General features: G+C 35.6%; 1 protein-coding gene and 1 long non-coding RNA gene across 2 annotated transcripts; both read right to left on the bottom strand.

Annotated features, from left to right (window-relative positions):
- Positions 1-2: 2 nt before the first annotated feature.
- On the bottom strand, positions 3-10,588 carry LOC113100760 (UPF0577 protein KIAA1324-like). Its single transcript, XM_026265353.1, has 22 exons — positions 10,406-10,588; positions 8,121-8,241; positions 7,802-7,982; positions 7,385-7,532; positions 7,154-7,234; positions 6,713-6,818; positions 6,485-6,634; positions 5,788-5,876; positions 5,516-5,693; positions 5,198-5,326; positions 4,927-5,017; positions 4,674-4,779; positions 4,272-4,406; positions 3,902-4,165; positions 2,778-2,951; positions 2,505-2,655; positions 2,321-2,414; positions 2,062-2,163; positions 1,246-1,372; positions 931-1,109; positions 442-607; positions 3-287 (listed from the first exon to the last, which is right to left on the bottom strand). Exons 1-22 carry the CDS (start codon positions 10,511-10,513, stop codon positions 219-221), a joined length of 2,949 nt encoding a protein of 982 aa, XP_026121138.1. The 5' UTR covers positions 10,514-10,588; the 3' UTR covers positions 3-218.
- A 1,345-nt stretch (positions 10,589-11,933) lies between these two features.
- LOC113100759 (uncharacterized) lies at positions 11,934-15,530 on the bottom strand. Its single transcript, XR_003289805.1, has 4 exons — positions 14,592-15,530; positions 13,815-13,883; positions 13,378-13,461; positions 11,934-12,363 (listed from the first exon to the last, which is right to left on the bottom strand). It is a non-coding gene; the product is annotated as an uncharacterized LOC113100759 (long non-coding RNA).
- Between the last annotated feature and the right edge of the window lie 270 nt (positions 15,531-15,800).

Below are 15,800 nucleotides of genomic sequence, written 5' to 3'. Positions count from 1 at the left end.
AAAAAAGCTTTTTAACCTTCTTTAGCCCGTTTTGAAATCACATCACATGTTTATGAGGTGACTTGAATAAGGCAGACATGTTTATCAATATTTTTTTTCTTTGCTCAGTGTCTCTTTTGGGAATAAAAGTATTGATTTTATATGGTCAGATCTAGCATCAAAGGTGGCTTGTGACAGGCCAAACATTTCTTGCTGGCTCTCCCTGTGTCTCAGAAGTTCTAGGTCATCTCCATCTCCTGTGCAGCTGATGATTTTAGAGGAACAGAATCAAAGCCATCTGACGTCCTCTGTAAAATAACAGCAGTTTGTCAAGAAAATGTCTGTATCTGCTGCTTAATGCTAATATATCTGTAACATTAAAAACATGTATAGCATCCATCAAGAATATAGCTATAGAGTTTATAGTACGGCCAAAATTAAGTCTGTCTTGTCTGTCCTTACCTCTCTGGAAAATGACTTGATCTTAGTGAAGAAAGATTTCTTGGAGAGGTAGATGAGGTCATCCTCTGCATCTTCTCCCTCCATGATGGCACAGCTATCTGCAGCTGGAAGTTCACACTCCTTATCTCCTGCAGTCATCATTAGCTTTGAGTACTTATACTGAAGCCTAAAGAAAGGGTATGAATACTTGTATTCATACAGCAGCCAACATTTATCCCCAATTTATCTACAGTTGGGCTTATAGTGATAAAAGAACACATTCACATCCATCTTTGTGGCAGTCAGTGTTGTACAGTACAGTTATCAACTATGAATTTACACTTAAATTCATTGAATTATGAGATTGAGCACTACACTTTAATTTCGAGTGGCGATGAATAGATCAAAATTTGTAATCTATGAATATATATGAATATATTTCTATGAAAGAAAGTAAAGTAAAGTATTTGGTCCCATTTTTAAGGATGACTTTCAGTAATGAACTCTCACTTGCGAGTCCTTTTCCAGAAGTAGCAGCTGATGGTAATGAGCAATATAGCAGCCACCGTTCCGATGGAGACACCAAACTTCAGCCAGAAGTCCAGCGTCACACAGGCACTGACCTTCTGAGGAGGCAGTGACACCCCACCTGTGCACCTCAGAGGTTGTTGCCACACATAGGTAGTCCTCTGAGAAACATAAACACATTTTAGCTACTTTAAGTCATCTAATAAATGGTCAAATAAAAACATTCAGAGCTAGAAAAAACAGCCTTTCTCTTTTTCACAAACTGTGCGGTCTATCATTATGTGAATTGACATGTACCTGAATTCCTTGGATACAAGCGCTCACAATCTCCTTATAGTTCCTCTCAGAGCAGAGAGGACAGGCATACTGGGACCGCCACAGGAAATGGAAGGAGCAGCCATCACAGGTGCCCTCTGAACAGTTGCTATATTAAGTGCACACACATAAATAAAACTAGCAATAAACAGCAATATTCTTCCATTGTCTGAGTTGGAATGCATACATAAAACCAGGATTACAGTTTAGTCTCAAACCATACAATATTCACCACACACGCTTTCAAATCAGTGTCTTGATTGGCCTTGTTTTTGTCTTGTAACAGCCACAAAAGTAGAGCTGCACCATTTGGGAGAATAAAATCAAATTTTATATATAGCTTCAGAGGTCGAATTAAGATATTTTTGATTAAATCAAAGAGCTTTCTCACCCTGCATAGACAGCAAGGCAACTAGCATGTTCAAGGCCCAGAAATGTAGTAAGGACATTATTAAAATAGTCAACCTTAGTGGTTGAACCACTAATGCAAAATATGAACATGGTTTTACGCAGCTAGTCAGTGAACAACTGGTCTGTTAATGTTGCTCCATGTGAACACGTAGGTGATGGAGATTTACAGATGATTAAAGAACCGGCTTTACTGACAAGATGCGCATTAAATATCGCATGTGATTTATCGTGCAGCCCTACTTAAGAGTTTGGAACGACAAGAGGCTGAACTATCCCTTTAATTTAATCACAGCCTTTGTGGTTTGATAATCACACTAAGCAGTTTTGGTGTTGTGTTGAATAATAGGGCAACCCTACCCAAAAGGAAAACATATTTTCATGTTGTACCTTGGTAAGGAAACATGGTTCTTCAGTGCTAAGGTGGGAGCACATCGGAGCCTAATGGAGGCTGATCTTCCATTTTTACATGCTTGTGTCCTTTCTCTAGATCTGTTGACACCATAATGGGAAGAACATAATTACAGATCAGTCTGAACTAAATCAACTGAGAGTCTGAGTTGAGGTCAACAAAAATTGTTTGTGAATATGATTAGAATGAACTTAACATTAGAATAAACTTAACACCGATCACTGCAAGTACACTCACCTGTAATAGAATATGACATCAGGCAGCTCTGATTCATCAGGAAAGTTGCCATCCAATGACAAGATGTCATCAAATTTGAAGTCAGTTGTCACTCCTAGTATAAAAAGTTTGCGTCTGATGAATCCACAGGACCAAGTGGGATAGGTTTGTTTGATAGAGATTTCAAAGCTGTGGTAGCACTCACCGATTAAAGTTTCTCCAATACTGAAGGGCTGAGAGGACACAACACTCTGACCCCTGACCTCAGAAGGTACTATGGTAGACTGACAGATGTAGCCTTTTACATCCCTCTTGCTTTCAGTTACATTTTCCACACAGGATGCAAGAGCTCTCTTCTAAATGAGAGAACGACACACTTTAATGTTTCATGCTGAGCTTTTATAACTCAGACATCACTGCATACTTTACACTTTAGTCATTCATAAAAACGGAATCTGGTCAAATTTTTTTTTCTTACTTCTGTACCACACAGCGCCACATTGAAATGGTGGAAATACTGCAGCCCTTTACTGGTGAAGCGTGGGCTGCTCTGGAAGCCAGTGACATTTGCCAGCAGAGAGAAATCATAATTCAGCATTTCTCCTTTATAATGCAGTGCTAATGTACAGTCACTCATGCACGCAGAACGGCCCTGTGAACAGAGAGGACAAACATTTGCAACAGAAGTGAATAGATATATAAAATAGTTGTAATGTGCAAGGAAAAGAAAGTCACTTACAATATGCATACACAATAATAAAATATACTAATGTAATTTTTATAAAAAATAAGAATACTCTTTAATTTAATTGTAAATCATTTATATATTTATATATATATATATATATATATATATATATATATATATATATATATATATATATATATATATATATAATTTGTATATGCTAAGTTATGTTGTAATGTAATAATAATTTTTTTTTATAAGTATTAATCATTTCACTTTACCAAGTATGCAGGACGGAATAAAATGTTAATTTTATGACAGAAATTCTTATATATGACCAGAACTTTTAGACAAGCAGCAAAAATTATAGTCTATGGCTAATTTGCATTGCAATTATATAATTATGCTAGGGATGTTTAACAATCATTAAAACACAAGGTCTAAAATATTTTGCAACCAATGTCTTATTTGTTTGACTATTTATGCATACAGTGCATTGCAAAATTATTATGTCTATTGCCAAAAGATAAAAACAAATATGATATGAATGATCATATATATTCTATAATCTATAACAATGCATTCAAGATGCATTTATTGCTGTTTATTCTATTTTTTTATTTAACCCAAAACTACACATTTACAAGGTTACATTGTAAATGTGCACAATTTAATTAGCACAGAAGTTATACATACGTTCTCAAGATTGCAGAACACTTTTATTATTAGCTCATGAAGGTTTACTGAAACCCATCGACTGACAACAGTCCCACCTACTGGCATAAACAGATACTGTTCAAAAGCTAGCTATATCAATGCCTGAGACTACAGCGTTTGTGTTATGGAAAAGAGCACATGGTCTACAGACCAGTTTTGAAAGTTGCACTTCTTTTGTTTTAACAAATCATGCTTACTTCATTACTGTAAGTATTGGGTCCGCAAGGTATGCAGGCTTGCTTTCCGATTGGCTGCTCGGGCCTGATGATAGTATTTGAGGGACAGCTTTTACACACTCCTGTGCCGTTCAGCATGTAGTGTCCTGGAGGGCAGGGGACGCATGCAGACTCAGAGTCAACGGCACCCAGAGCACACTGACGACATTCTGACGCCACACCCCCAATCACATTAGTGATGTGAACAGAGTAGATCTTAGCATAGTCAGAGCTGTATTCATTTTTCTGTAAGACAGACACACAGCCATAGATCATCAAAAGAGTTTAAATTCTCTGTATACTTAACAGTAAAAACGAAACGAAAAAGTGAAAGTTTATAGTTTAATTTTACCATACTGAAGATCCCAGTGCGTTGAAAACCCCAGGTGAAGGTAACAGTGTTATTGCTTTTAATAATATAAGAGTAGGACTGCTTCCCTATAGTGCCAGACCAGCTCTCCACAATATTACTCCATTCCCTTTGACCCTGCAAAGACAAATCTCAGACAATTAATACCCTGCAAATTAAGGAATTAAGAAATTATAATAATTTCGATTTTGAAATAAAAAATAAAAAATAAAACACTTAAGCACCAAACAATAAATAAATAGAACAGACATTATTTTAAATTAAAAAAAAAATTCATTTCATTTATTATTTTGATCAAATAAATGTAGTCTTGGTGAACATAAGACACAAAGCTGTAATTGTAAATGTCAAATGTACAATGCTGTAAAATACAGTCAAACTCACTGCCATGAAATAGAGTTTACAATCAGCTGTACACTTTGTTTCAAAAACAAATGTTATTCTGGAAAGCTGAACTCTCTCATTGTCTTCACTGAGGGAATGAGGCGGGCTGCAAAAAGGAGAAACAAAATGTATTGAGTAAATTATCAGCCCATGTTTATGTCTCTTGTATTAGCTTTAATGTTGTCTTCATAATGATATACTGAGACCATTAATAACATTCTGCAGCTTATTGTTATCAGATGTATGTGCTCACCTGTATCCAGGGACTGTGAGTGTCAGCATCATGTAGTCAGAGTCCTGATTGCTTGGTGTGGTGTAGATGTACTCGCCTGCAACCTCCCAGCCTGTTCCAACAAACCCCCAATAACTCACATACATCTATGACAGAATGACTCTCTCTACAAAAACTTCAGCATATGCTTTAATCAATGTCTCAATTTTTTTATTTTTTTTTTAAATTATAAGATCATATAAAATTTTCATCAAATTGTGTGGAGAGCTACTGAGGAGATATTTAGGCCTACCTGTGCTCCTCTCCATGCTTCTGTATTCTGAGCTGAAGACTGAACTCTTCATATTGCTGGGCATTTTGTTCCACCATTTATATTCAAAACCCACGACTGGTTCCGTTCCAGCAGGACACTCTGAGCATTCTGAACACATGTAACATGATTGTTTATAATAGTGGGTTCTGTTATTGATGCACTACAATATTGTACTAAACCATACATTTAGTGTTATATACACATGTAGTTTTGCCATCAAGAGATAGAACAAAGATGCATATGCTGTCATAGGTGAGTGAAATTATTAATTTTTGTCTGTTGGGTGTCTCTCTCTACCTGTCCCATTTGAATAGAAGCCATGTGGGCAGGGTTCACAGGTGGAGGTGATGTTGGGGAAGAATCCTGGATTGCATGGAGGGCAGGCCATCATCTCCCCTGAAGCCGGAAGCTGCACTGCCCCCTCCACACTCTCACTACAGATCTTAGGCTCGATCCACTTATACATCAGTTGTGTCTAAATATATACATAAACAGTCAGTTGTCATCTGGAGATGTTACACAAATAAAAAATAATAAATCTCTAGATTTGTTGGATTTTTTTGTGGTACCTGACCACTGGAGTCACATGGTGTGTGAGTATAGAAGTAATCAGTCGTTGTGCAAGGCGGTCGCTGTAGACAGGTTCCAGATCCAGTTCCTGGAGTAACACACACAGAGGAAAATGCCCGTGGCATTAGGAAAAACACACACTCATTTAGATTAAGTGATAAAACACAGTAGGCAAATCCCATGGAGTACATGCACTGGTGAGTGCAGGTCATTTACATGAACATTTACATGCTTGATCGCATCTATGCAGATATAACGTTTAAATACCTTTACAAGGCATTTGTTTGGTGACCACGAGTCATTAAAAAAAACTATGCTTACATACATTATGATTTTCTAGTATATGACCACAAATAATTCAATGATTATATCAACAATTCAATATCTTTTCATGTTTTTATAGAATTGTTTTAATCAGTATGATTAATGTAATGTCTATATATATATTCTTATTTCAAATGAAAGACTTCATCAGGATCATTTATGCACCTACATAAGGAATATAAATATGTTGTAAGTACTCCAATATTCAACTTACACAAAAAACCCTGTAAACATTCATGTACTTGTCTAAGTACACAGGTAAAAAAAAATAACACAACTATAAGCAATAATAAATGTGAAATGATAACAATAGCAGCTGATGACTGACCTGAATTAACATGAACAGTGCTTTAAAAATGCTAAGACACATACCTGAATATTTGTCTGCCTCACAGGATTGGCACGCAGTGGCTCCCTTATTAGAGTACGAATTAGCAGGGCATGGCACACAGCGGGCAGCCCCTGGTTTATCACTAAAGGTACCAGGCTTACAGTGAAAACACTCAGATGTATACGAGACACCTGAAGACAAGGTTGATTGTTATTTAATTAGCCAGTCTTTTTTAAGGTAGTGCACAATGAATTGTGATGGATAAATACCGGAGATGGCAATGTTCTTCAGTAGAACCGGTTTGGCAGTGTTGGCAGCCAGAGAGAAACCTGTTGTTCTCCAGTACAAGACATTGTTACCACTACTCAGCTGCACCTGGTTAGATAGCAAGAAGAAAAGGTTTTAGGGCCTGAGGGTTCTTCGTATTCTCTCAAATCACACACACACACATGATGGGTTTCCATGATTTATGGGGACATTCTATCGGTGAAACAGATTTTATACTGTACAAACTGTATTTTCTATTGCCCTACACCAACTCTTCACTTAAACCTTCCCCTTACAAGAAACTTTAGATTTTCAACTTAATTTTGTATGATTTATAAGCTTGTTTCAACTTGGGAACCAAAAAATGTCCCCACAAGGACAAGGATTTGATGAGAAATTTTGTCCCAATACACACACACACACACACAAACAGAGAGACTCACATAATGGTAATCCCAATCACTTTCTGATATCTTCATCCAGCGACGCTGAGAGTCTGTAGACTGACACTGGTCATTCTGAACCTGTTAGCACATGCATATCATATCCCATATCAATGCAGTATCTAAGACGGTCACATTTGTGGTTGTTATTAAACCAATTTTTTTATTTTATTTTTTCTGTATATGTATATGTTTGGGGAAAATATATAAAAACATAGCAAGAGTACTTACATAAAACTCAAAAAACATGTGGTTGTCTGGATAGAAGTATTGGAAGGACACAGATCCAGGCTTCTTTAGACTCACAGCATATGAAAGAGTTGAAGTGCACTCATCTGTGTTAGACGCAATATAATCACCTTTTGGGATCCATGTTGAGCTGCACAGATGCAAGAGACACATGCAATGGGTCCCCATTAAAGTAAATTTTCACAAATGTCCATTCTTCAGTTTCATTTTTATTCCAAAAATTCAAGGTCCTGACTCGTCAAGCACTTTCGCATAAACATTCTGTGCATGCAATTACGGTTAAGTGAATGTTGAATGGCTCGGCCATCCACTTGATCTTGAATTTTAAGCACTAGCACCCGTTTGCATGTCCTGAAATGCTGTAGCTCTTATTTTTTCATACATGTATGAGTCACTCACTTTGAGCAATTTGTGTAAGTGTCTCCTAAGTTCATACTGATGCCATGGCTGACAAAGCCAGAGGGCAAAGTGTCCCACTCGTCGAAAGCAACACCCGTCCCAAGAGAATAGGTCCCTGCAACGCATTTCTGACACTCTTGAGTCCTCATGTCCAGAAATTCACCTTCATTACAACTAAACGCTGACAAAAGAAAAAAAAACAACAACAAAGATTAAAGTATTAATGCCTTTCTAGCTTTAAAAACCCTTCACCTGGTAACATAGCATGCTATAGAGCGTTATCTAGTAGTGACGGTGTGTATGTGTTGTAGTTACTCACTGCAATGGGTGCCTTTGACTGGATCAGGAAGGCCAGTGCAGGTCTCAGGCTTGTTGGGTATTGCTACTCTCCATCGAGAGCCCAAAACATCACAGTCTGTGTACTCAAAATGATAATCGGACTGCAAAATAATGAAACATACAAAACCAACTGCATTGAGTTTTGTGCAGGGTAGTACATTTGCTGGCATAATTGGAGATATCAACCACATAAACCTTATTCAGTAATGATTCATTTAGTGTTTAAGAAAATTATATTGAACAGTTATCAAATGAATGTAGAAAAAAAACCAGATTTTTTTTGAGTGTTTAACGAGTAACTACTCCCCAAATAAATAAATACAAGGAAATTAAATGCTGATTTAAGTTGGAATTATTTTATATTTTGTAATTTATACTAGCATAAAGCTTCTGCTAAGAAAAAGCTTTGATTGCAATACTATATTTCAGCAATATTAAAACTGAAGTGGTCCAAAGTGTGTCTCTGAGTGCTTTTAAGTAGTAATGTTCTCTATAGCTGATAGCTAAGATGCACAACTTGTCATTTTGTGCTTCACAGACATAATATAAAATTGTAGTTTCCAACATCTTGTTTATAATGTTCTTCTGGATTATATCTCCTTTTAAAATACTGTGTCAGATCAATATTTGCACAGTAGGCGGATCCACTGGAGATCAACTTCATGGAAGTCTCCGAATCCTTGTCTAAACAAACAGTCTTTAGCAGGTATTATTTACTCACCATTATGCAAAGCGAGAGAGTCTGAAAAAATAAAATCTTGAAAATATATTAACATCTCCAAACATCCTGTTTATCAGTTTATCCTAATTTATTTAAGGACATAATAATCTGTAACAAGATACTTAAGTGCTTAAAGGTGTGGTTGAAATGAAACAATTAATTTGACTCAAATTAAATGGGTTTGTAAATGTCGACAGCTAACTCGCCCAAAGAACAAACAGCTGGCAAGAAACAAGAACCAAATTAAGCTGATAGAATGGCACCTGAGGTAACAGCAGACACCTCACTTTCACAGAGCAAATCAGAATGACCCATGTGGAATGAAACAAGATTAATAGTTAACAAGACCTCAATGTGATGAGTGAATGTGCTTCCTAAGTGCTTTGTGTTAGTGCAGCAAAATAAGCAACGTTTAGTGAGAAAGAAAGAAAGAAAGAAAGAAAGAAAGAAAGAAAGAAAGAAAGAAAGAAAAAGATAGAAAGTTGTTTTGAGCAACCAGTCCACATAATAATCCCCACCACATCCATATAAATGATGAACCCGAGAAACCAAGGCAACAGAAGAGACCGACATTTGTTTCTATGGTATCTCTTAGGGGTCAGATTAACTGGTGAATGCACAGAAAACAAGTTTTGTTTTTTTGTTTTTTGTTTTCTCACAAGGTCAAAGGCAATTTTCACTTGGTCTATTTTCAATTATATTTGCAATAATAAAAATGTTATAAAATTATATTATTATTATAGTCCAGTATATCAGTTTAAGTACACCAACAATAATGCAGCCGTTTGTCGGCTGATCAAAACAGCAGATGCCCCATTCACACAGCTCTCTATGACCAACGGACAAGCTTATCTATAAATGATAAAGTAAGTGTGTCAACCATTTCCATGATCATGTTCCCTCTTATTCAAACATAATTATTTTCCTGAGGGAAAAGAGCACAGAGGTAAAACATACATATCGCAGAAAGGAATCAAGTTTACTGAAAGCTAATGCTGATGATGCATGTGAGCTTTTTATTAACTAAGAAAACATCCAGTCCACATCCTTTATTTGCTTTATTAACTGATACGAGCTGTCAAGCTTCTTTTTTTTTTTTTTGTTCCTGGATGACATTTCGTATGGTTTCTTATTTGTAAAGGGGCAGCATCGCTGTGTATGATGATGTATACAATACTATTTTCTCAGCATGTAATTAATGGAGAGAAAGTGTTTTCTGTTACTGTTAATGGACCGTACATTATATATATTTTATAAAATGTACTGGCCTAGTCCTCCAGGATAATGTTGTGTATTTATAATGACCAGTATTCCATGAGCAGCAGCATCAGTTCAGAAATGTATTATTCTGTTAGTGTGTGTTTAGATGGTACAGTCTGTCAGCCAATCATTTCAGTGCATTATGTAGTTCTAGCAGCTGTCAGAAATAAACAGCATATAATAAATAGTTCAAACTACTTGAAATCACGTTATTTTAAAAGACTGTTGTATATCACGTTACAGTCTCAGAAAATCTGTAAAATGCACAGTAAAGGAGCACCTACCTCTTTGCAGCTGGGTAATTCCGTTGCCCCCGTTAAAGGTAAGTGAAGCAGAAAAACAACAAAAACACTTTGCGTTCCAAGACTGAAAATCGCATGGCTTGAATACATTTCTGTTTCCAAAAGATCCGTTCATTTAGGAAAGGCGTGTGACAGTAACAGACGTGCTGTAAATATTGCAGGGCTTTTATCTATGGGGTGTGGTTTATGCATTTGATTTGCAAACTAAGCAATCATCGTGTCAATCGTCGCGTACCTTGCCGTGACCAAAGACGTGTGATAAGAAGCGCGACACTTTCGTCGCCCCCCTTCTCGCGTGAGAAGCTACGTGACGTCAAGCGCCTTGTCATTTTTAATATCTTTTTTTTTTTCATTTGTGTGTGTGATTTTGTCAAATGTCTTAAGTGCTGTAGTTAAGTGTTTGTTTGTTTTTTTGTTCGGAGCAAAAAGAAAGAAAAACTTGCATGTTATAACAATTAGCTCCTCCAAATCCCCAAATATTTCATAATCTTCATAATGCTGACGAAAATATGAGTAAAATTTAATTTACACTGCAGTATATCTAATCAATGAACTTACAATGTTATTTAGAAGTGCACATGTAAAACAACAACCAGGAACAACCAATTCACAGCTTTCTTGTAAGCATCATATATAACTAATGGCACCAAGATAAGGACAGTATAAACCAAAAAAACAACATTTGTATAGGTTTAAGTGTTTTGTCCACCAGAAAACATAAATTGAAAAATGGCTTAATGCATTAATAGTTAAATCCAAAGGCCAAATTTGAAATTAACAATGGACCATGGGCCAGGAGTAAACACTTCAATCATGTAATGTTTTAATAATTTTGTAGTTTAGAAATTATAAAATTATAAAATATAAATTATAAAATTCATATATACATTCTCCAAAGTCTCATTCATAAAACACAAACACATCAAATAGTTAACTCTATTGTCACAGTGTGAACTCAAATAACACACAATTATCCATAAGCAAGCATTCAGTAGCATCTCAGGAAATTATGAACAGGAGCACAGGTGACTGCTTTAAAAATGCATCCTAGCACTGGAGAGAGAGCTGAAAGAATCACACAGTGTAGTACAGTATAGTTACAGTACTTTATTACAATTACAGTGTTTTGATTTTATCTCACTAGTGTGCACTGAGCAGGGAGGTTGTCTGCACTGTAAATTATAATGAGTAAACCTTATTTAAAAAAAAGCATGCAAACCGATTGCCTTGAAAAAAACAAGTGAAATAAGAATAGTAATTTGTACTAACAAAGGTTTATTTATAAGTGTTGTAAACGTGTAACTCAGAATTACTATTTTCAACAACTAAATTAAGTACATTATACTATGTACGTATTTCAAACAACTAATTTAAATTTAGCTAAATCAAGAAACATTTCCTGCAACTTGGAATTTCTAAGTTGTATTTACTTGAACAGAAATCTAGTTGACCAATTGCCTTTAATGTTCTATTCTTCACACACATTACCCTAAATCAAATGTAGTGACAGTTCAAAGTTAAAGATGATATATTTTTTTCAATGTAGTTTTAACTCGTATTACAAAAATTTTGAAACAAAGCAAAAACAATCTGCTTTTAGTTATGTTAAACAATGGAGGTAGCAGTACAATGATTTTAAATACGGCAATGAGTTGGCCACACAAGTTGCCAATGTTTTTTTTTCTGTCCCAAGTCAAGCATCATATTGTAGGCGCTCTTCACAGTATCAGGGTAACCCACATGTAGCAGTGATGCAAACGTAGCACATGGTGGTCGGGAAGCAAATGTTGGAGGCAGACCCTGGAGACTATTCTTTGCAGTACTACCCTGAACAATGATGGCAGAAGACACTGGGTCAAGATTTGGAGAAGTACTTCATCGTCAGTGATAGTCAGCAAGCCAACAGATACTAGTGCCCAGATTGCATCAGCATCAGACACCTGTATAAAACCAAATAAAAACAATATTAGCATGGAAATGTGGATGATCAGTTTTCAGTGTTTTCTGTCTTGCCTACACTGCCATAACATTGGGTTAGTTCACCCAAACTTTAAATTCATGTCATCATTTACTCACCCATGACTTTTAGTTATTTTCAGAACACAAATAAAGACATTTTCAGTTAAATAAATTTCTGTCCTTTAACTGAATGTCTATTTACCCAAAATTTTAGACACGTGATCATATAGCAATTATGTCTCTTTCGAAGATTTGAGCCTCTTTTCCAATGTCAGGCCAAACCATTCTTAATTCTCAATGCTTAACCATTCCATTCTGTGCTAATATGGATATGGTTTAATTTTTCACTGTTGGGCTGTCAACAGAGCTCTTTTGAATGCAACATAAATGTGTCAGTCGTTGCCTTAGTAATGCAATAGTTAAGATATCGAACCTGATGTAAATAGCACCCACGTTACGAAAGATTAAATATTACTTTTGATTTTAATATTACCTAGTTTACTTAACTCAAATAGCATGTTGCCCAGCTGCAGAGAAACTGGTGGCTAGGCAAAAACAAACGACCAACCCTGAGCAGTGACTACCATCTAGGCTTTCTACAGCACGTTCAGTGTGTTCAGATAAGAGTTCTGGATCAAGAACAGTTCATCAGACCATGCCTAACAGAGTTCAAGTGGAAATATAACTGAAATTGCTCCTTACAATTCATTGAACAGTTTGGCCCAAAATGTAGATTAATTGGCTCCATTCATATGGATTGATTTGATGGTTTCTTGGGTGTCAGAGATTTGGGATAAATATCTTCATTCGTGTCATGAAGATGCACAGTTTTTTATGGAATAGATTGACAGGAGGGAGATTAAATGGCACATTTTTCATTTTTGATTGAACTAGGTATGTAATCAACATTAATATTTATAAATGTATCTCAGTAATATACCAGCAAATACACAGGCATGTTTTCTAAAATGGTGTCACTAACTATGGGAACTTACCAAGGCGGGTTAGTTGTAGAAGTATCCGGGGGGATCATGAATTAAAACAGGTAGGCATCAGATGGGTGTGTAGTTCTGTCAAATCTGCATTTTTAATTAGTTTAAAAAGAAAAACTAAGTTTAAGAAATGTAAAAATTACAATAGAAACATGTTTTTCAAAGTGTCAATAAAGAAGTCATTGAAGTCAATAAGCGCTGTTTATTTTAAATATTATTAATAAATATAATAAAACTATTAAACATTTAAGGTAGCATCATACATTTTATGGGTTCTAGGATGTGAAGTGTACTCTTAGATATGTGAAAAGAAACACAGTTACAAATACGGAAATACGGTTACAGGTATTCTTGAACTGCAATAAATTATTTGAAATTGCAAATAAAGCATAGCACATGATTGAGTCAAAAACTGCTCTACTGCTGTTGAAATATCTCACCTTTATTATACTGAGACCGGTGATCACAAGACCGCTGCTCAGAGAAGACAGATGACACAAGCTTTTTTCCTAAATATGAAAAATAATTCTTCATATAAAATCAAGTTCCACTAATGTTGTGAATTGTAGAACAAGAACACATTCATTTCTTGATATTTGCATTTTTTACAATAGAAATAAATTTTCTATACATCTCTATTTGAGGCATCAGTAATAAAACCAATTCAAAAGCAGCATTTCTTCTGTTACAGTACTCGGTGTTTTTAAAACAGCAAATAAATAATTACTGCAAAACAACGAGCTCATTCAGTTTAAACCTTATGTCTGATCACGTAATGACTATGATTGCATTAAAATGATGAAAATACATTTGTAAACTGAAAAATGACTTTAACCTACAAAGTGGCCAAAGCCTCACAGTGTTATAAAAATTATAGAGGAAATTTTGCAAAAGATTACTGTTAACAATTAATAAATGGCACATATTCTTGCATGTTCTTGAATTGTTCCTCAGAATTTACATGCTTTAATTTTTAACTAGTAAAACATTTTTCAATTTGAGAAATGAAATAAAAAAAAGTCTTTAAAAGTTTTTACATTTACCCAAATGTGCCACAAGTTGTGTATTTCTATAGTTTTTGTTCTAATAGCAGAATAGCAAAGATCGTTACCTGTTACGTTAGCTGACACTGGTGCTGACAAGGAGCTAATGTTAGTCAGTTCAAATTAGCAGCACACAGAAAGATACAACCACACACTATTTTTTTTTTTACTTACCTTATTATTATTGTGTAGAAGTAATCAATCATTCTTTGTCCAGAGGTGAAATGTAAACAGTCTTTTTACTTCTCAGTTTCAGCAAATTCGACGCAGCTTCAAAACTTTGCTTGCTGCGCATGCTCACCGTCCTTATTTCTTCTTCTGTTGTTTTGTTCCTGTTGCACATTAGCGCACTGCTGCCTCTCACTGGTGAATTAATGTCATCGGTTTTGTTGTAGCTACTTGAATATTTTAAGAAAGAATTACTCATTGCAGCATGTTGTTTTATTTGCCTTAAAATTAGCAAATTTTGTAACTTAATAAAACCTAGTAAGTATAACAACTAAGTAAAGATAACTTATTATATTTAAGGAAGCTAAACTATTGTAGTGTGTGTATTTGTACTGTAGGTTTTGTCATCTGAGGCCAAAGTTTGATATTGATAGATCATGTAAGGGTTTTTGACTGGAGAATTTGATTTTGACATAGAAGTTCGCACAAGTTTGTGGCCTAATTGTTAGAGACTTGGACTACTTACAAGAAGGTATCCGGTTCAAGTCTCGGTGCTGGCAGGAGTTGTAGGTGGGAGTGAGTGAATGAACAGCGCTCTCTTCCACCCTCAATACCCATGGACTGAACTCAATACCCTGGCACTGAACCCCCAGTTGCTCCCCAGCGCTGGATCTGTAGCTGCCCACTGCTCCGGGTGTGTGTTCACTTCTCACTGCTGTGTGTGTGCACTTGGATGGGTTAAATGCAGAGCACCAGCTCCGAGGATGGGTTACTTGGTAAATGTCAGGACTTTCACTTTCAAATAGGCCTTGTCCATATAATTTGGCTCTCTCTAGTGGACAAAATGTATATCACAGCTTTTAGTCTCAGGTTATGTCAGCACGTGATAATAAAATAAACTGCATTACATAGTTTTTTTTTTTTTAGCGCTCATTATAAATCACTTTTCAAGCAATATCACCTAAAAATCCATTTTAAATCATGTAAGTCTAATCAGTGACTAACATGGAGTGTGCAAATGTATTCACAGTTACAGCTTAAATAAAAATAATACAATAGTAATATAGGCTAATTTAATCTGAGCACATATGAACTTACTGGTAATAGTTCATACAACACGTCTCTAAAGAAAAAACGATCACTATACATTAGACCTCATTTCTGAAAACGAAATAATTGTATGATCAGCAGATGATTATTATTTTACAGTTAAGG

Source organism: Carassius auratus, unplaced genomic scaffold (genome assembly GCF_003368295.1).
Source record: "Carassius auratus strain Wakin unplaced genomic scaffold, ASM336829v1 scaf_tig00217349, whole genome shotgun sequence".
In the NCBI taxonomy this organism is placed as follows: Eukaryota; Metazoa; Chordata; class Actinopteri; order Cypriniformes; family Cyprinidae; genus Carassius; species Carassius auratus.
This window is presented reverse-complemented; position numbering and strand designations above follow the sequence as displayed.